This window comes from Sarcophilus harrisii, chromosome 2 (assembly GCF_902635505.1).
Source record: "Sarcophilus harrisii chromosome 2, mSarHar1.11, whole genome shotgun sequence".
In the NCBI taxonomy this organism is placed as follows: Eukaryota; Metazoa; Chordata; class Mammalia; order Dasyuromorphia; family Dasyuridae; genus Sarcophilus; species Sarcophilus harrisii.
Genome location: NC_045427.1, coordinates 266,703,910 through 266,724,077, shown reverse-complemented (window position 1 = coordinate 266,724,077; position 20,168 = coordinate 266,703,910). Strand labels below are relative to the sequence as shown.

Sequence of the window (20,168 nt, the reverse complement as noted above, 5' to 3'; positions counted from 1 at the left end):
AACAATAACCAAAAAAGGGGAAATTACACGTACAAAAAATATTTATAGCAACTCTTTTTGTAGTGCAAAGAATTGGAAATTGAGGAGTTGCCCATCAATTGCAGAATGACTGTACAAGTTATGATTGTATAGGATATATATGTGGTTGTATGGAATATTTATTGTACTTCAAAAAATGATGGGCAGGCTACTTCCAAAAACTCAAGGAAAGGCTTACATGAACTGATGCAAAGTAAAGTAAGCAGAAGTAGTAGAACACTGTGCATAGAAATAACAAAACTGTATTATCAGCTGTGAATGATTTAGCTCTTCTCACTAATATAATGCTCCCAGACAATTCCAAAGGACTCCCATTGAAAAATTCTGTCCACTTCCAGAGAAAGAACTGAGGAAGTATGAATGCAGATCAAAGCATACTATTTTTCACATTCTATATTTTCATTTTTTTTTCTTTTTTGGTCTTTCTTCTTTTGGTCACTGTCTTTAACAAGATGACTAATATGGTAATATGTTTTTCATGATTGCACATGTATAACCTATATCAAATTGCTTATTTTCTCAGGGAGGGGGGAGGTGAAAGAGGGAAAAAGAAAAATTTGAAATCAAAATTTTTAAAAATAAGGAATGTAAAAAACTCTTTTGACATATAACTGGAAAATATAAAATATTATTGAAGAAAAAAGATTTGTAAAGCAATGAAGGCTTACTGATTTAGAAGAGTAGCAGAATGGTTAGTGCATGCCCTCCTCCCCTTCTTCTTCCTTCCTTTCCCTTTTACCAGTCCAGTTTAGCCTTGTCTAAGTTGACCCATCCCATTCTGGCTCTGATTGATGTCTAGAGACCTCTAGAAACTAAGTGGTTTCTAAGTGGAAACCTAAGTGGTACATATCTGCCTGTTTAAGTTGAGAAAACTTTTGAATTTTTTTTTTTGAGTAATACAGATATCTCCTAAATTCAAGTATTACTTATATGATGATGATGTCACTAGTTCTATGAAAAGTAAATCTTGAAAAAGATTCAGATGAAGAAGAGGAGTTTAATTTTTTCTCTTAAGGGGCCCATCTGGACCCAGAGTTAGATCTTAATATAACAAAATTATACATATATAGAATTAGGTGGAAATAATTGGTGTCATGCAAGGAAATATTACAAAGGTAACTGAGAGAAGGGATACTGAATGAGCCATGAGACAAAAAGTTTATAAAAGAATGCAACAGGTCTTAGCAACACAGCCAGACTTTTGAAGGGAAATGTGGTAGCATAGATAAAAAATGAAGGTCATCATGGTTCTGGTTGCCATTTAGTCTTGGCTAGTGATTATAATTCCTAATGTCCTGAAATATTGGCCAGAGATCTCCATTAGAATAATTCTGGGACAACTTTTAAAAAGAATATTGCTGGAGGAGCCAAGATAGTGGAATGAAACCAGGAAGCTGCTCAAACTGTCCTCAGTTCCCTAGAAAGCCAAATGAAACCAACCTTCAGAAGAGAGTCTGAAATGACAGAACCTACCAAGAGATGGAATAAAAAAAATTTCCAACACAAGATAGGTCAGAATGACTTCAAAAAAGATCAATCACTGGGATAAAAGGGACACTCAACCCAGTTCTGACAGTGTCTGGGAAAGCAATGGGAAGGTCTTAATCACACCTGATTAGCAACTGAGATCTGGCTCAGTAGTTCTACTCAATAGCAAAGAAGTCTATTGGGTCAACCCGGAAAACCAGGCAACAACAAGCAAGACTAGATTGAGCTACCCCCTGCTGTAAGCAAGACAACAAACACAAGGGGCCCCTGTGCTCAAAACCAAGACTCAAAGCTGAATAAGAAGCTTGGGGCAGAACCCCCTGAACTCCAAGAGCAGAGCTCTCCTTAAAAGTCATGAAGGGGGGTATAAACTGGTCTCAAGCACAAAAAGCTTTCTTGGAAGATCTCAACAAGCTTTAAAAGTCAAATAAAAGAGAAAGAAGAAAAAATGAGAAGTTTGTAAAAGAGAACCAAAAAAATTGGAAAAGGAAGGACAAAAATTGACTGAAGAAAACAATTCCTTTAAAAATACAATCGACCAAATGCCAAAAAAAAAAAAAAATTCTACTAAAGAAAACACCACCTTTAAAAGCAGCATTAATCATCTCCAAGATAATACACTATGATCAAGTAGGATTTATACCAGGAATGCAGGACTGGTTCAATATTAGGAAAACTATCAATATAATTGGCCATGTTAATAACCAAATTAACAAAAACCATATGATCATCTCAATAGATGCAGAAAAAGCATTTGATAAAATCCAACATCCATTCCTATTAAAAACACTTAAGAGTATAGGAATAAATGGACTTTTCCCTAAAATAATCAGCAGCATCTATTTAAAACCATCAGTAAGCATCATATGTAATGGAGACAAACTGCAACCATTCCCAATAAGATCTGGAGTGAAACAAGGTTGCCCACTATCACCATTACTATTTAATTATTGTATTAGAAACGCTAGCTATAGCAATAAGAGCTGAGAAAGAGATTAAAGGAATAAGAATAGGCAATGAGGAAGCCAAATTATCACTCTTTGCCGATGACATGATGGTATACTTAGAGAACCCCAGAGATTCTGCTAAAAAGTTATTAGAAATAATCCACAACTTTAGCAAAGTTGCTGGTTATAAAATAAACCCACATAAGTCATCAGCATTCTTATATATCACTAACAAAATCCAACAGTCAGAGTTACAAAGAGAAATTCCATTTAAAGTAACTACTGATAATATAAAATATTTAGGAATCTATCTGCCAAGGGAAAATCAGAAACTTTATGAGCAAAATTACAGACCACTTTTCACACAAATTAAGTCTGATCTAACCAATTGGAAAAATATTAAATGCTCTTGGATAGGGCGAGCAAATATAATAAAGATGACAATATTACCTAAACTAATCTATTTATTTAGCGCTATACCAATCAGACTCCCAAAAAACTATTTTAATGACCTAGAAAAAATAACAACAAAGTTCATATGGAAAAACAAAAGGTCAAGAATTTCAAGGGAATTAATGAAAAAAAAATCAAATGATGGTGGCTTAGCTGTACCAGATCTAAAATTATATTATAGAGCAGCAGTTACCAAAACTATTTGGTATTGGCTAAGGAATAGATTAGTTGATCAGTGGAATAGATTAGGTTCAAGGGATAAAACAGTCAACAAATATAGCAACCTAGTCTTTGACAAACCCAAAGATCCCAGCTTTTGGGATAAGAACTTACTGTTTGATAAAAATTGCTGGGAAAATTGGAAACTAATATGGCAGAAACTAGGCATTGATCCATACTTAACGCCGTACACCAAGATAAGGTCAAAATGGGTTCATGACCTAGGCATAAAGAATGAAATTATTAATAAATTAGAGGAACATAGGATAGTTTACCTCTCAGACCTGTGGAAGGGGAAGGTCTTTATGACCAAAGCAGAACTAGAGATCATTACTGATCACAAAATAGAAAATTTCGATTATACCAAACTGAAAAGTTTTTGTACAAACAAAACTAATGCAGACAAGATTAGAAGGGAAGCAATAAACTGGGAAAATATTTTTACAGTCAAAGGTTCTGATAAAGGCCTCATTTCCAAAATATATAGAGAATTAACTCTAATTTATAAAAAATCAAGCCATTCTCCAATTGAAAAATGGTCAAAGGATATGAACAGACAATTCTCAGATGAAGAAATTGAAACTATTTCTAGTCATATGAAAAGATGCTCCAAGTCATTATTAATCAGAGAAATGCAAATTAAGACAACTCTAAGATACCACTACACACCTGTCAGATTGGCTAAGATGACAGGAAAAAATAATGATGATTGTTGGAGGGGATGTGGGAAAACTGGGACATTGATGCATTGTTGGTGGAGTTGTGAACGAATCCAACCATTTTGGAGAGTAGTTTGGAACTATGCTCAAAAAGTTATCAAACTGTGCATACCCTTTGATCCAGCAGTGTTACTACTGGGATTATATCCCAAAGAGATTATAAAGAAGGGAAAGGGACCTGTATGTGCACGAATGTTTGTGGCAGCCCTTTTTGTAGTGGCTAGAAACTGGAAACTGAATGGATGTCCATCAGTTGGAGAATGGCTGAATAAATTGTGGTATATGAAAATTATGGAATATTACTGTTCTGTAAGAAATGACCAACAGGATGATTTCAGAAAGGCCTGGAGAGACTTACACGAACTGATGCTGAGTGAAATGAGCAGGACCAGGAGATCATTATATACTTCAACAACAATACTATATGATGACCAGTTCTGATGGATCAGGCCATCCTCAGCCACGAGATCAACCAAATCATTTCTAATGGAGCAGTAATGAACTGAACTAGCTATGCCCAGAAAAAGAACTCTGGGAGATGACTAAAAACCATTACATTGAATTCCCAATCCCTATATTTATGCACACCTGCATTTTTGATTTCCTTCACAAGCTAATTGTACAATATTTCAGAGTCTGATTCTTTTTGTACAGCAAAATAACGTTTTGGTCATGTATACTTATTGTGTATCTAATTTATATTTTAATATATTTAACATCTACTGGTCATCCTGCCATCTAGGGGAGGGGGTGGGGGGGTAAGAGGTGAAATTGGAACAAGAGGTTTGGCAATTGTTAATGCTGTAAAGTTACCCATGTATATATCCTGTAAATAAAAGGCTATTAAATAAAAAAAAAAAAAAGCAGCATTAATCAAATGGAAAAGGAGATACAGAAGTTAACTGAAGAAAATCATACATTAAAAAATATAACTAGGCAAATGAAAGCTAGTGACTCTAGGAGACATCAAGAATCAATTAAACTAAAAAGAATGAAAAATTATAAGAAAATAAAAAATAACTCATTGGAAACACATTGTACTTGGAAAATAGATCCAGGAGAGACAATTTTAAAATTATTGGACTATTTGAAGTCCACAACCAAAAAAGACCCTATTTAACATTTTTCAAGAGATCATCAAGGAAAATTCCCCTGATATATTAGGACCAGAGGACAAAATAATCATTGAATGAATCCATCGATTACCTCTAGAAAGAGATCCCATAAGGAAACCTCAAAGAAATATTATTGCAAAACTCCAGAACTATAATCTCAAGGAAAAATACTGTAGACTGCCAGGAAAAAATGAATCCAAATATCAAAGAGCCACAGTCAGGATTACCTAGGATTTGGCAGTATCTACAATAAAGGATCAGAAGGCCTGGAATACCATATTCCAGAAGGCAAAGGACCTGGGATTATCACCAAGAAAATCAACTACCCAGTGAGACTAAGCATCATCTTCCAGGGAAGGAAATGGATCTTCAATGAAATTGGGGACTTTCAAGAATTTCTATTGAAAAAACCATAACTGAACAGAAAATTTGATCTACAGACACAAGACTCAAGAGAAGCATAAAGAGGTGAAAAGAAAGAAAAAACCCATATTATTTAAAGGTTGAATAGTTTACATTTCTAACTGGGAAAATGATAAGTGTAACTGTTGAGAACTATATTTTTATTAGGACAGTTAGAGGGGGCATACATAGACAGAGAGTGTGGTGATAAACTGACTTTGATGGGATGATTTTAAAGAAAAAGACATTAAGGGGGTGGAAAAAGGATTGTATTGGAAGAAGAAAAAAGGGAAATTAAATGGATTAAGCAAAATCACATGAAGAGGCACAGAAGACCTACTATAGTACAGGGAAAGAAGGGTAGGGGATGATCATTGAAGCTTAATCTCATCAGTTTTGGTTCAAAGAGGGAATAACATATACACTCAGTTGGGTATAGAAATTTATTACCCTATAGAGAAGGAGAAAAGGAAAACGGAGAAAAAAAGAAAGGGGCTAGACAAAAGGGAGGACAGAGAAATAAGTAAAAGAATAGAGGATGGGTGATAGAAAGGAGAGCAGACTGACTAAAGACTACTAAGAAGGGACAGGGTAGAAAGAGAGAAAAAAAGTATAAACATGGGAGAAAACAGGATATAAGGAAATACACGGTAATCGTAACTGTTTGTGATAATGGGATGAACTCTCCCATAAAATGGAAGCAGATAGCTCAGTGGATTAAAAACCAGAATCCTATAATATGATGTTTACAAGAAATACTTTTGAAATAGAGAGATACATACAGAGTCAGGGTAAAAGGCTGGAGCAGAATATATTATGTTTCAGTTGAAGCAAAAAAGCAAGGGTAGCAATTCTAATACTAAACAAAGCAAAAGAAAAATATAAAGATATACAGAAAGAAGCTACATCCTCCCAAAAGATACCATAGACAATGAAACAGTATCAATTCTAAACATGTATGGGATACAGCATCCAAATTCTTAGAGAAGTTAAGCCAATTCCAGGAAGAAATAGACAGCAAAACTATACTAACGGGACACCTCATTCTCTCCCTCTCAGATTTAAGACAAATATAACCACAAAATAAGAAATTAGGGAGGTTAGTAAAATCTTAGAAAACTTAAATATGATAGACTTCTGGAGAAAACTGAATGAGGATAAAAAAGAATATACTTTTTCTCAGTGGAACATGTCACTGACACAAAAATTGACTATGTATCAGGGCATAAAAACTTCACAATCAAATGCAGAAAGGCATCCTTTTTAGATCACAATACAATAAAAATTATACTCAATAAAGAACCGAACAAATAGAATAAAAACTAATTGAAAATTAAATAATCTAATCCTAAAGAATGAGTGGGTCAAACAGTAAATTGGAGAAACAATCAATGATTTCATCCAAGAGAACAACAATAATGAGACAACATACCAAAACTTATGGAATACAGCCAAAGCAGTTCTTAGTGGAAATTTTATGCTTCTAAATACTTATATGAATGAAATAGAAAAAGAGAAGATCAATGAAATTGGGCAAGCAACTAAAAAAGCTAGAAAAAGAACAAAATTTTTAAACTTAATTAAATGTTAAATTAGAAATTCTGAAAACCAAAGGATAGATTAATAAAAATGAAAGTAAGAAAATTATTGAGCTAAATTAATAAAACCAAGAGTTGGTTTTATGAAAAAAATTCCAATCTCTTTACAAGTAGATAATTGTATTAAATTATAAATATCATCATCACCAAAGGTTAGTTATATAGACAAACAATAAATTAAAAAAATCTAGTTTCAAATTTAGATTTCTAGAACATGGCAAAGTAGATATTTCTATTTTTAAATATAATTAATAAAAGTATATCTTCTTGAATGGAAGGAGACTAATTAGAAAGGGGTTGTGGCAGTCTTAAGAGCTCAAAGTATATGAGCACCTTGATCTCAGAGGCAAGATGAATGAGGCGGGAGACTCAGAGTGTAAAAAAGTTCCAGTTTATTAAGCCGTACAGCCTTGCTGTTATACATTTTTGCAAGTGTGATCAGCACATGAACAGTAGGCAATCCCCATTCACTATTCAGAGAAGGGAGGAAGGGAGGGAGAAAGGGAAGAAGGAAGGAAAGAAGGAAGGGAAGGAAGAAGAAAGGGAGGGAGGGAGGGAGGGAGGAAGGAAGGGAAGAAGGGAGGAAGGGAAGAAGGGAGGAAGGCAAGAAGAGAAGAAGGGAGGAAGGGAAAGAGGGAGGGAAAGAAGGAAGGGAAGGGAGGAAGGGAAGAACATAGTTTTCCAACTGATCAATTCCAGTTTGTGGGCCTGCCTTACTCACAGAGGTTGTTGCTTGTCCTTCGTTCTGGAAAAGAACCATGACATCAGGAAGGTGATGCCATGTTGTAGGGCAGGCATATTATCCTCATAAACAAAAACCAAGGAGTTAAATCACTTGCCCAGGATCACACAGAAAGGACATTTCTGAGGAAGGGTTTTAACTGGGGTATTCTTTGACTCAGTACTCTATCCACTTTACCACCTAGCAGGATATTTTTTAGTGATACAGTACTAATCCCACAGTGATTTAATCTCTCATTTCTAAGTATTTGAAAAAGAACTGAAGATGTCTCACCTGTACACAGGAGGCTTAATAGGATTCTCTGGAACAACTGTGTGTGAGTTTTGTAGAACTGTCTTGCCTTAGAGAAAGGCTGCTGGCTCCCCCTTATTGAAAACCAAATAGCAAGAAATTAGAATTATCTCAATTCCTTCTCACCAGCTCCTACACTCCCAACCAGGTGAGAGACAGACACCTCAATTCCAGGTAGAACCTATCTTTGTTCAATGGATGCTCTTAGCATTTCACCTTTCAGTGTTGGGCTTCAGCATGAAGAAAATTGACTACTGGTCATCTCAAATCTACTCTTTCTGGGCCCAAGATCATAGCAAATTCTGTTCTACCCTGGACTCAAGGTATTTCAGATTACTCTTCATGCCTCAGGAAAGGGAATAGTTTTATTCTGTCTTTTTCAAAGAAGATTTTCAAAGATTTACTATCCTGTAAAATCATTGTGTGCACAGTGGGGTCATATTCTGAAGGGGGAAAAAGTGATGGTGTCCTAAGCAATGCTTCTGGGCTTTCTTTCCCCACTCCCACTAGCCCAAGTCCCATCTTTGAAAAAGTCATCAGATATGTCTTTGGACTAGAAAACTCCAGAGGAGCCTTTCCTATTTGACTGGGGTGTAAGGAGGTGACTAATAGTATGAGGGCTTCAGAATGACCCTACCTCCTCATTTGGCCGTCTTCACTTATTTCTGATAACTCTGAGCTTCCTTTTCACTCCCAATCCTACAGACAGACCTCCTTGTTTCTCTGAGCCCAATGACTTTCTCTTTGGGGTTCTATGGTTTTTCCAGGAAGAGGTTTGTTGTAGAGAATAGGAGGGTGTTATTTAATTTCTTTGTGTACCTTGGCAACTAAGACTCCATCAGTTGAGGGAGGAGGAGCTGCATGGGAAGAGGGAGGAATCATAGAGTTTGGGCTAGAAGAGATCTGAAAGCTCTCTCATTTTACAATGAAAAAATGAAGTTAAGGGACTTAACTTGGACTTGGACTATGTCCAAAGGATATAGAGAAGCACCAGAGGTGGCATTTGTACCTAGATATTTATTCCACTATAGCGAGCTGCCTTTAGATGGAGTGACACTGAAGGTTCCAAAAAGAGGGAGAAAATCAGTCTATCAATAAATATTTATTAATTGTCACCATGTGTTAGGAACTTTGCTAATTGCTAGGGATGCAAAAAGAAGCAAAAGACTGTCCTTATTCTCAAGGAATTGAAATCTAATGGATGAACAGATAATTTAATGGATGATACAGAGAAAGAAAAAAGAATAGAAGGGGGAGAGAAACAGAAGAGACTGATGATAGCGATGTAAGAGTGACAGAGATACAGGAGAGGAAAGAAAAGAGGGGGAAGAAAATGAGAGAAGAAAAAGGAAGAAGAAAAAGAAGAAGGAAGAAGAAGAAGGAAGAACAACAACAACAACAACAAGAAAAAGAGGAGGAGGAAGAGGAAGAGGAGGAAGATGAGGAGGAGGAGGAGCAAGAGCAAGGGGAGGAGCAGGGGGAGGAAGAGTGGGGGGAGGAGGAGAGGGGAGAGGGGGAGGAAGGAGAAAGTCCAAGGTATGGGAGATAGCCAGTGAAAATTATATGTGCTAGTGGTTTTTCTGAACTCTTGCAGGACTTTATGTTCATTCCCATTAAATTTCATACTATACCTTTGGAAAGTGGGAAGCTCTGATCCATTCCCCAAGTTGATTCCTGTATCTTCAGTCTTTGTTTTTTCTAGATTGTCTAGTTCTTCCCCCTACAAGCAGCAAGTACAGTGTTTGTGTTAAGTCAGAGAGAAGAGCAGTATTTTAGACATAATATTGAGACTAACACACATATCTCTGTATAAAAAGAAATAGAATTACTGTGATATCCAGTCCGTGGTTGTCCTGATAGTTCTGCTTTGTAGAGAGTGAAATAGAATCTTTCTCTTTTTCTTTCTCCATCTCTTGTTACTGGGTTGTTGGATTTCTTTCAAGCTAAGAAAAAAAGTAATAAGACTAAAGATTGAGTTCAAACCTCAATAATTTGGAGACAGAAATGTTTTTTTTTTCCCCAATTAGAGCCACTGAGGCATCAAGTTAAATCAACAAGCACTTATTAAGCAACTACTATGTGCTGGATAATGGGCTAAGCATTGGAGATCCAAAGACAGACAAAATAAAATTAGTTCCTGTACTTAAGGAACTCACATTCTAATGGGAGAGATAACATGCAAACTATAATGTATCAACAAGATCTATACTGGAAAAAAATTGGAGATAATCACACAGAGCTAGAGAACACATCTGCAAATTTCTCACATTATCCTCACAAGTATCCTGGGAAATAGATCCCATTATTTTTCTAGTTTTACAAATGAGAAATCTGAGGTAAAAAGAGCTTAAATGGCTTGCCCAGGGTCACACAGCTACCTAAAGCCAGATTTTAACTTGAGTCCTCTTGACACCACATGTAACAATAAATACTTTAAGACACCTGTCTGCCTAAAGAAGGAAGGAATTAGAAATAAAAGAACTGGGAAAGATTTCTTGTAGAAATCAAGGTACCCAAGGATGACAGGAAGAAGGAGAGAATTCTAGGCATGAGGCACAGCCAGGGAAAATACCTGCAGTTGGGAGATTAGTGTCTTGTTGGAACAGCAAGATTGCCAGTGGCACTGGATCATAAAGTACATGGTAGGGAGAAGGTATGAGGTATAAGAAAGCAAGAAAGAGGTGTTGGGGGAAACAGGAGACACAGAAAAGGCTAAGGGAAAGTGGTTGAGGAAACTGAAGGAATGAAGTTAATGGGATTTAAAAGTTAAAGGAACCAGGGGATTAAGATGGTTAAGGTTAAGAGAATGAGGAAACAAAAATGCTAAGAGGATATAATAATTTCCTATCTATAAGTTAAACAATCTATCATATTTAATAACTGCCTAGAGTAGCAGGAAGAAATAGGTATGCATGGTGAATCAAACAAATTGTGCAATGAGTATGAATTCTTCTATAATCATCTTTATTTTATAAGATTTCTCCCTTTTGAGTACAAACTCAAGGAGGTGTGAAAGATATGAAATGGTGAAAGTCAAAACTGGGAAGATTTCCAAAGTTGAAACAGATAACCTGAGAAATATAGCACAATATTGGCTGATTGTAAATTTCTGTTTGAGACCTTTTCCCATACAACAGCTATGGATTATCTTTATCTTAGGGCTCAAGTAAGAATCTAGTTACCTCTCAGAAGCAATTGAGCCATCCTATCATATTTAAAGAAATCTTTATGGCAAATCATAATAGGAAGCTAGCTAAAAAGATGCATATAAATCTCTTAGATTTATAATCTACTTTAATTTAGTTAAATTCATGAATAGACAGCAAATATGGTATATAACTTAGAAATCACCTTGATTTTTAAAAGATATGGGGCAGGTACATGACACAGTAGATAGAGCACTACCCTTGGAGTTGGTAGTATCCGAGTTCAAATCTTGTCTCAGACATTTAATACTTATTAGCTGTGTGACCCTGGCAAACCACTTAACCCCAGTTGCCTTGCAAATAAAAAAAAAAAAAAAAAGAATTTTAAAAGATATGAATAGACAGCAGAAGCAATAAAATGAGGTTCATCTGATCAGTGATAGATTTAACTGATTTAATCATTTTCTATTTAGAGTATACTCACAGACAAGCTTATGAATTAGGCCTCTTGCTTACCATAATATGTTAATTTCTGCTGGACATGTGTGGGGAGAGTACTTCTGAAGTAGTGAATGTGAACATGGGTCGAAAAACCCAGCAGGGAAAAGGGCTGAGAACAAAATGTCATGTGTTCTGGGGAGGAGGAGCCTTTCAGGTATGGGAAATGAGAAAAGAATGGTAACAATTAGAGGAATGGCTGAGATAGAATATTGGAGAGAACAATGATTTGGAGACAGATTCAAGATGCATATATATTTTTAGAGTTATATATTTTTTAGAGATATATATTTTTAGAGTTGGTCAATGTAGGCATTTGTCTTGCTTGACTATTCATATAGTCTGTTTTTCCTTCTTTGAATGAAGAGGTGGGAAAGATATAAAATAAATGCTTATTAAAAGGAAAGTTAAAAAAAAAAAAACAAAGCTTACATTTTAAAAGATACAATAAATTTTTAAAAATCCACTTGTGAAATGATCCAACCATTCTGAAGAGCAATGTGGAATATGCCCAAAGATCTATAGAACTGTGCATATCCTTTGACCCAGCAGTGCCTTTACTGGATCTGTATCCCAAGGAAATCATAGAGGAGGGAAACGAGAACTATAATCAAAATGAAGGTATTGCCTTCAAAGAACTCACAGTGAAAACTAGAACAACTGAGATTAAAGATAACTGAGTCTGGAGGCATTAATGACAAACCTTAACAACGTCACAATTTAACCCAAGGTTATACCTGTTTGCTGTGAATAGACAAACCAACTGTTTCAACACTTATTTTTATTTTTGTCTTATGGGTGTCTTCGAGTTAGCTTAATGGTTAAGTTCAGTACCTTGTCTAACTGTGGTATCTGCAGAGAAATTGTTAAATAAAATAAAACATAGTCCCAGATCATAAGAAGCTTATGATCTCTTTGGAGAAGCAGTACAAATTCCTAAGAGACATACTACACAGTATTATGTCTAAAGGAAGACAATAGGGTTACAAACATCACAATTATTGAAGTTCAGAAAAAGGACACATGAATGTGGATAACAGTAATTGCCTCTCAGTACCTTCACTTAGATGACTAGCTGTCACTTCAAAATGATTCAAAATCAATGTCACATTCAAAATGAGTAGTTTTTCCCTATCTCTCTCTCCTTTTTTTTCCTCTTTGATTTTGACTCTTTTTCCTCCCATTCCCTGTGCCCCTTTAAACACACACACACACACACACACACACACACACACACACACGTTTCTCTGATGGAATATTATTGTTGATGATGCAGGAGGCTCTCAAAAAACAACAATAAAAAAAACCCCCCTGAAATTTCTCCATGAAGAAAGTGAAATAAACTGTATACAAAATAATAGCAATGTTCTGGGATGACCAGCTGTAAATTTGTTATTCTTAGTAGTACAATGACCCAGAATTATTCTGAAGGACTTTTGAGGAAAAATCCTATCCATACCTAGAGAAGGAACTAATTGACTGATTATAGCTCGAAGCATTGTCTAAAAGAAAAAGAAAAAGGCATCAACACTGTTATGAAAGACTTAAGAGGTCAATTAATATATTGAGTACATGTGGTGATTAACATTACCCACCTGAGAGGGATAGTGTTGGATATCAGGTGCAAAAAGTGACATTTACTTTTTAAAAAATAAAATCCACTCTGTCGATTTAAAAAACAACAAAGAAATTGTAGGTATGAACCTAAAAGTATTAAATGTTATTCCTTATCCTATCCTATCCCTCTTGATTCACTATGAATCATAAAGATAGATCATAGGATCATAGATCTGGTGTGAATTCCCACAAATGATTTAGAGAGCAATATAACCAGAACTTATCTATACTGATTCAACACACTATTTTGATATGGTTTTCTATTGGAAACTTACTAAAACTACTATTTCATGTACAGTGGAGTCATTTTTTCCTTTTTGTTGATCAATGTGTTAATAATCTATTGAGGCATAATGAAAAAAAGACTATATAGGATAGTATTGCATCCAGAAGATTCCTCATCATTTAAGCAGCCTGAGGTTTTTATATTTGTATTTATAAACTCACATAATTTGTTTCTATGTAGTCATTTGCAGGTTGTCTCCCCCATTATATTGTGGACTCCTAGAGAACAGGAATTATCTTTTGCCTTTCTTTGTATTATCAGTGCTTAGCAGTGTCTAAGCACAACATAGTAAGCACTTAAAAAATATTTGATTATAAAAACACAGACACATACATGCATACATACATACCTTCTAATTTTTGCTTTAGAGCTGAGCTGAGAAAAATGCACAGTTCCTAATGTCCAGTACAAAATGAATGACACCAAAGGTTGTGCCATCTCTGTCCTTGCAGTCTCCTTTTCTTGCCCCAACTTCCCCTAGCTAATTATGAAAGAAATTTGACTTTCCCTGAACACTCAAAAACGAAGAAAAAGAGGAAGTAATTGCAACCATTTCACTCAAATGGATTGTAAAACTGATCAGCTGCCTTGCCACTCCATTCCCCAATTAATGGCTAAACCACAAATCATCCTTTTTTTTTCTTTCATCTCACCCATATCCGTTTTCTCTTTTGCAACTCCTGTCTCTCAGTTTTGATTAGGAAACTGTGGGTTTCTCCAGGCAGATGTTTTGGCAGAAGCTGAGCCTCTTAGCAGGAAGAAGGACTTCTCTTAAGGTACCTGCCCCACCCTTCTAGGCATAGAACAAAAGAACAATTTGATTCCAAATTCAGATTTCCTTTCTTACATTCTTCCTTACCTTAGGAACTAGTTGCTAGTACCTACTCTAATGGTCAGACCTCTGGCAATCCCTGCATAAACACTCAAATCCCTAACTCCACTCCTCCTTCCTCCATCCCCACCCCCAATAATACCCTCATTTCATTTCCTCCATTCCTCCTGTCTCCATTTCAGGGGAAAAAGTCCAAAGGCTACTTTCTCGGTTTCAAAACACAGTGCCATGTATTGAGATTTGGGGTCCTTTCAGCTTACAAATGAGAAAATTGAGACAAGGAGATCACAATGTGGATTTCTGCTTATCTACATTAAATGTTTTTATTTTGAAATGTTCATAGGTTAGAGTTAATTATTGAATTGATATGTAATGGTTAAGAAAAATACCTACCTGCCATCTAGGGGATGGGGTGAGGGGAAGGAAGGGAAAATTTGGAACAGAAAATTTTGCAAGGGCCAATGTTGAAAGATTACCCATACATATGTTTTGCAAATGTGTGATTCAGAAATGGTGAGGGGTCACCATTTAATAAAAAAAAAAGCTGGAGAGATCTCTAGAAGCAAAGCAAAGTTTATTACACATTCTCGCAAGAAGGACGTCCCACCCATCCAGAGAGGGTTTCTTCTGCCCCACTCCATAGTTGCACCTGTCATTAGTCCCCTCTCCTCTTGTGAGAAGAGAGAATTCAAAATAGACCTAAGTTCTTTTCCCAAGTCCCGAGGGCCCCGGAGGGGCTGATGGAATTAAATCCTTTCTTTCTCTTTCAGGTACAAATTCAGTCTTTTAATTTATCTCCCAAGGGACAATCTACCGGTATTTTCTGATCATTTTTCTCATTTCTCTCCCCCGAGGGCTGGCTGGGACTGAGCCACATCCATTGAATTTGGATGGAATCTAAATTCCAAAACACCCAAACATGCCAATTGTCGCCAATTGACTTCAGTCACCCAAGAAGGCCTGGCCTAGTCATCCTATCCAGAGACCCCTACAGAGTCTAAGACTCAAGGGCCTCACAGGATCCTGTCCAGAGACCCCTCCAGAGTTTGTAAAACTCAAGGGCCTCACAGGGGGCTTATCTCTGGGTTGTTGCACAGCAAATTACTTGACTGGTCTGTCCTCCACCGAACGGGTCGGGATTTTACGGCAGTTTTTTTCCCTTTGCTTTGTTCCGAAGGTTCTCCACTTCGGCTCCACTTTACCTTGGGGAGCAAGGAGAAACCCCTGGACGCTGGCGGACTGCCTAAATCAGGGCAGGGTGCCACCCTGCTTGCACCCCAAGGGTTCACCTACTCACCACAAGTAGTGTGATCCGGATTAGCCCCCAAAACTGTGTGGCTCAGAAATGGTGAGGGGTCACCATTTAATAAAAAAAAGCTGGAGAGATCTCTAGAAGACTTAAAGCAAAGTTTATTATTCTCTCTCCAAAAGGGTATCCCACCTATTGAGCAGACAATGGAAGGGAGGGAGCACCTTCGGGGCAGGGTCAATACTTTTAATTCCCAACACAAATATCCCCTCCCACCACTGACCCTCATCATTATTGGCTGAAGATCTTACATTCTAAATGCAAGAACTACCCAAGAAATTGAACTTGACCAATAGTACTTAGTTGCCCATATTTGACTGAAATAGGGAGAAAATGGTGTCATGGCAGGATAGCAGGAAGGGGATTTAGGTATGCCCTTGACTCAATCTTCAAAATCCTTCAGGCCTACTCAAACTCAAATAGATGAAGCCTTACTCGATTTTCACAACAGTCTTGAAAGATCTCACCTCATCTCATTCTCAAATAATTTTTAAAAAAGTAAAATATCATGGCACTCAAGGTATATCAGGCAAGTCTTATTTCCCTGATGTGAGAATGGACTTCGTCAATCACGCAGATCGGAAGAAATAGAGGAGAGAGTTCAACCTGCGATTTCTGATTCCTTATTCAGCAGGCTTTCTAAATACTTCCTAAATACCACACATGATAGGATTGCTCTTATACAGAGTACAAAGGAGTTTCACTCTGCAGGCAGAGCCTGAGATATTTGATAAGGGGCAGTCCCTTCCAGGAACTATTAGAACATTGAAGCAGTTTGTCCCGTTTATCATGAATTAGGGAGGAAGAGTCTGCAAAGTGCAAGCCTGGTTTCAGCCAGTTCTAGCTAGCTCTTCAGTGAACTATCTCGGCAGATAAAGTCAATGTAGAGTTCCAAAATAAGGCAGGTACAAAGGATCACCAGTATGTCAACACTGAGCAAGTCAATTGACTACTGACTGGTCCACTCTGCCTTTAGGATCTCTATCCTCCTTCTCCTCTCCCTTCAATCCTATGGAATAGGGTAACTCAAGAAAGACAGAAAAGTTAAACTTGGGTATATATTCAAAAGGCAGAACATTAGAGAGAAAAAAGTGAAAAGGAAGTCAGCTATTTGGGTAGAAGATATTTTATAAATCAGAGGAATCAGATTTAAATCCTATTTCTTTTTTTTTTTTTTAAATTTAACAGTATTTTTCAATTACATGTAAAGACAGTTTTCATCTTTGTAAGATTTTGAGGTCAAAATTTTCTCCCCTCCTTTCTTCCCTTCTCCCTCCTTAAGACAATAAGCAATCTAGGATATACTACGACATATCTAGGATATACTACAACATATTCAACATATATAGGACTGCTTGCCATCTAGGGGAGGGGGTGGAGGGTAGGAGGGAAAATCGGAACAGAAGTGAGTGCAAGGGATAATGTAAAAAAAAATTACCCTGGCATGGGGTCATAGACTGCATTTATAGATTATTAGGGTCAATTCCATTCTCTTTCTTTTCCCATCTTCTCTTTCTTTGCAAAAGGGTGAGTAATGGCACTAAAAAGAAGAACTATTATAACACAATATAGAAATAAAATACTTGATATGGATGTAAAATCCTAACCATTAATGTCAATGGAATAAATTCACTCATTAAATGGAGAAAATTAGTAAACCAAACTCAAAATAGAATCTAACAAGATATTGTTGACAAAAAAACCTTTTGGAACATAAAAATTCACAGAGTTTGAAATAAGTCTTTAAAAATAAATACACAATATTTTTGGAAGTAAAAAATAACTAAATAATGATTTTTAAAAGAAAAAATATTTTTTATAAAATTGCTGTTTGTAAATAAATTTTTCTCCTAATTCTGTTCATTCTGTATCAGTTCATATAAGCCTTCACAGGCAGTAGAATAGGTGCTGGGGCTCCAAAGACATCATCATAATAAAGAGACTAAGTGACATATCCAGGGTTACATAGCTAGTAAATATTGGAAGTTAGATTTGATTTAATAATTATAACTTTTTATTGATAGAACCCATGCCAGAGTTATTTTTTACAACATTATCCCTTGCACTCACTTCTGTTTCGATTTGTCCCTTCCTTCCCTCCACCCCCTCCCCCGGATGGCAAGCAGTTCTATACATCTTAAATATGTCACAGTCTATCCTAGATACAATATATGTGTGCAGAACTGAACAGTTCTCTTGTTGCACAGGAAGAATTGGATTCAGAAGGTAAAAATAACTCGGGAAGAAAAACAAAAATGTAAACAGTTTACATTCATTTCCCAGTGTGCTTTTTTTGGGTGTGAAGCTGCTAATTTTTTTGTAATCATGACTGATGTTTTAGTTGTTTCTTTCTGGATGCTTGCAGTATTTTTTCCCTTGACCCAGAACTCTGGAATTTGGTTCTAATCTTCTTGGGAGTTTTCAATTTGGGGATTTCTTTTAGAAAGTGATTTAAAGCATTAAAACCTAGTGAAACCACCTTTGTTGCATTTTTAAATGATAGCTTTTTATTTTCAAAATATATACATGGATAATTTTTGACATTTATTATGCATATTTCTTCTGACAAACAAATATATGAGAAATATAAAGTTCTTTCTTCTTCATTTATGTCCCAGTATATTCTTTTTTCCTTTCTGAAAAAACAAAAGAGCTATGGCTCCCCTCTGGTTCATGCTCTCTTAACCCCATTAGTTGCTGACCTGACTACTGCCATTACAGACCTTTTGTCTGAAAATCCAATATAAACCTGGATTTTTTTTGGTAAATAATGTTATTTTTCCAATTATATGTAAAAATATTGTTCACTATCTTTACATTCTTTTTTTTATCATATTTTGAGTTATGATTTTTCTCCCTTTCGTCTTCTCCTCTCCTCTGCCCAAGATATCAGACAATCTGATATGAGTTATATATATGCAAACATATAAACATATTTCTACATTAGCGATATTGTGAAAGAAGATTTTTAAAAAAGGAAAAGGGACAAAAACAACAAAAAAGTGAAAAGAGTATGCTTTGATTTATATTCAAGCTCCATCTTTTTTTTCCTCTGGGTATGGATAGCATTTTCTGTTCCAAGCCCTTTGGAATTGTCTTGGATCATTGAATTGCCAAGAAGAGCTAAGTCAGTCATAGTTGATCATTGTACAATGTTGCTGTTACTGTGTACAATATTCTTCTGCTTCTGCTCACTTCATTCAGAATCAGTTCACTTAAAATCTTTCCAGATTTCTCTGAAATCTGCCTGTTTATCATTCCTTGTAGTACAATAATATTCTAACATAATCATATACCACAACTTGTTCAGCCAATCGCCAATTGATGAGTATTCCCTCAATTTCGAACTCTTTGCCACCACAAAAATGAAGTGCCATAAATATTTGTGTACATGTAAGTAACAACAACATTGTGCAATGACCAACTATAATAGACAGCTCTTCTCGGCAATGCAATGATCTAAAACAGTTCCAAGGGATTCATGATGAAAAATGCCAAACACATCCAGAGAAAGAAATTCAGAGTCTGAATGCAAATCAAAGCATACTCTTTTCACTTTTTTTCTTTCTCATGAATTTTCTTTTGTTGTTTCTTCTTTCACAACATGACTAATCTGGAAATATGATAAATATGATTGTATATGTGTAACTTTTATTACATTGCTTACTGTCTTGGGGAGGGAGAAGGGAAAGAAGGAAGGGAGAAAAATTTAGACCTCAAAATCTTACAAAGGTGAAAACTATCTTTACATGTAATTGAAAATAAAATACTATTAAATTTAAAAAAAGAAATAGGATTTGAATCTGGGTCCTCTGACTTATAAAATATTTTCTACCCAAATAGCTGACTTTCCTCTTCACTTTTATCTCTCTAATGTTCTTCCTTTTAAATATATACCCAAGTCTAACTTTTCTGTCTTTTGAGTTACCCTTTTCCATAGGATTGAAGGGAGAGGAGGAGGAGGATGGAGATCCTAAAGGCAGAGTGGACCAGTCAGTAGTCAGTTTGACTTACTCAGTCTTGACATACTAGTGATCCTTTGCACCTGCCTTATTTTGGAACTCTACATTGACTTTACCTGGCGATATAGTTCACTGAAGAGCTAGCTAGAACTAGCTGAAACCAAGCTTGCACTTTGCAGACTCTTCCCCTCCTAATTCATGATGAATAGGATAAAGTACTTCAATGTTCTAGCAGTTCTTGGAAAGGACTGCCCTTTGTCAAATATCTCAGGCTCTCCCTGCAGAGTAAGCTTCCTTTGTACTCTGTATAGAACAATCTTATCATGTGTGGTATTTAGGAAGTATTTAGAAAGCCTGCTGAATAAGGAATCAGAAATCCCAGGTTGGACTCTCCTCTGTTTTTTTCAATCTGTGGACCAAGTCCATTCTCATATCAGGGAAATGAGATTTGCCTGATCTACCTTGAGTGCCATGTTTTTATTTTGTTTCTTAAAGCTTTTTATTT

At 36.1% G+C, this 20,168-nt stretch overlaps 1 protein-coding gene across 1 annotated transcript in view; it reads right to left on the bottom strand.

Annotated features, from left to right (window-relative positions):
• Nucleotides 1-14,465, bottom strand: part of SLC28A2 (solute carrier family 28 member 2) — a 42,383-nt gene extending 27,918 nt beyond the window's left edge. Inside the window, exons 1-4 of the mRNA XM_031952237.1 lie at nucleotides 13,910-14,465; nucleotides 9,843-9,956; nucleotides 9,645-9,733; nucleotides 7,996-8,087 (exon numbers count right to left, since the gene is read on the bottom strand). Coding sequence (XP_031808097.1) covers nucleotides 7,996-8,087; nucleotides 9,645-9,733; nucleotides 9,843-9,923 — 262 coding nt within the window. The 5' untranslated portion in view covers nucleotides 9,924-9,956; nucleotides 13,910-14,465. The remainder of the gene's footprint in view (nucleotides 1-7,995; nucleotides 8,088-9,644; nucleotides 9,734-9,842; nucleotides 9,957-13,909) is intronic.
• Between the last annotated feature and the right edge of the window lie 5,703 nt (nucleotides 14,466-20,168).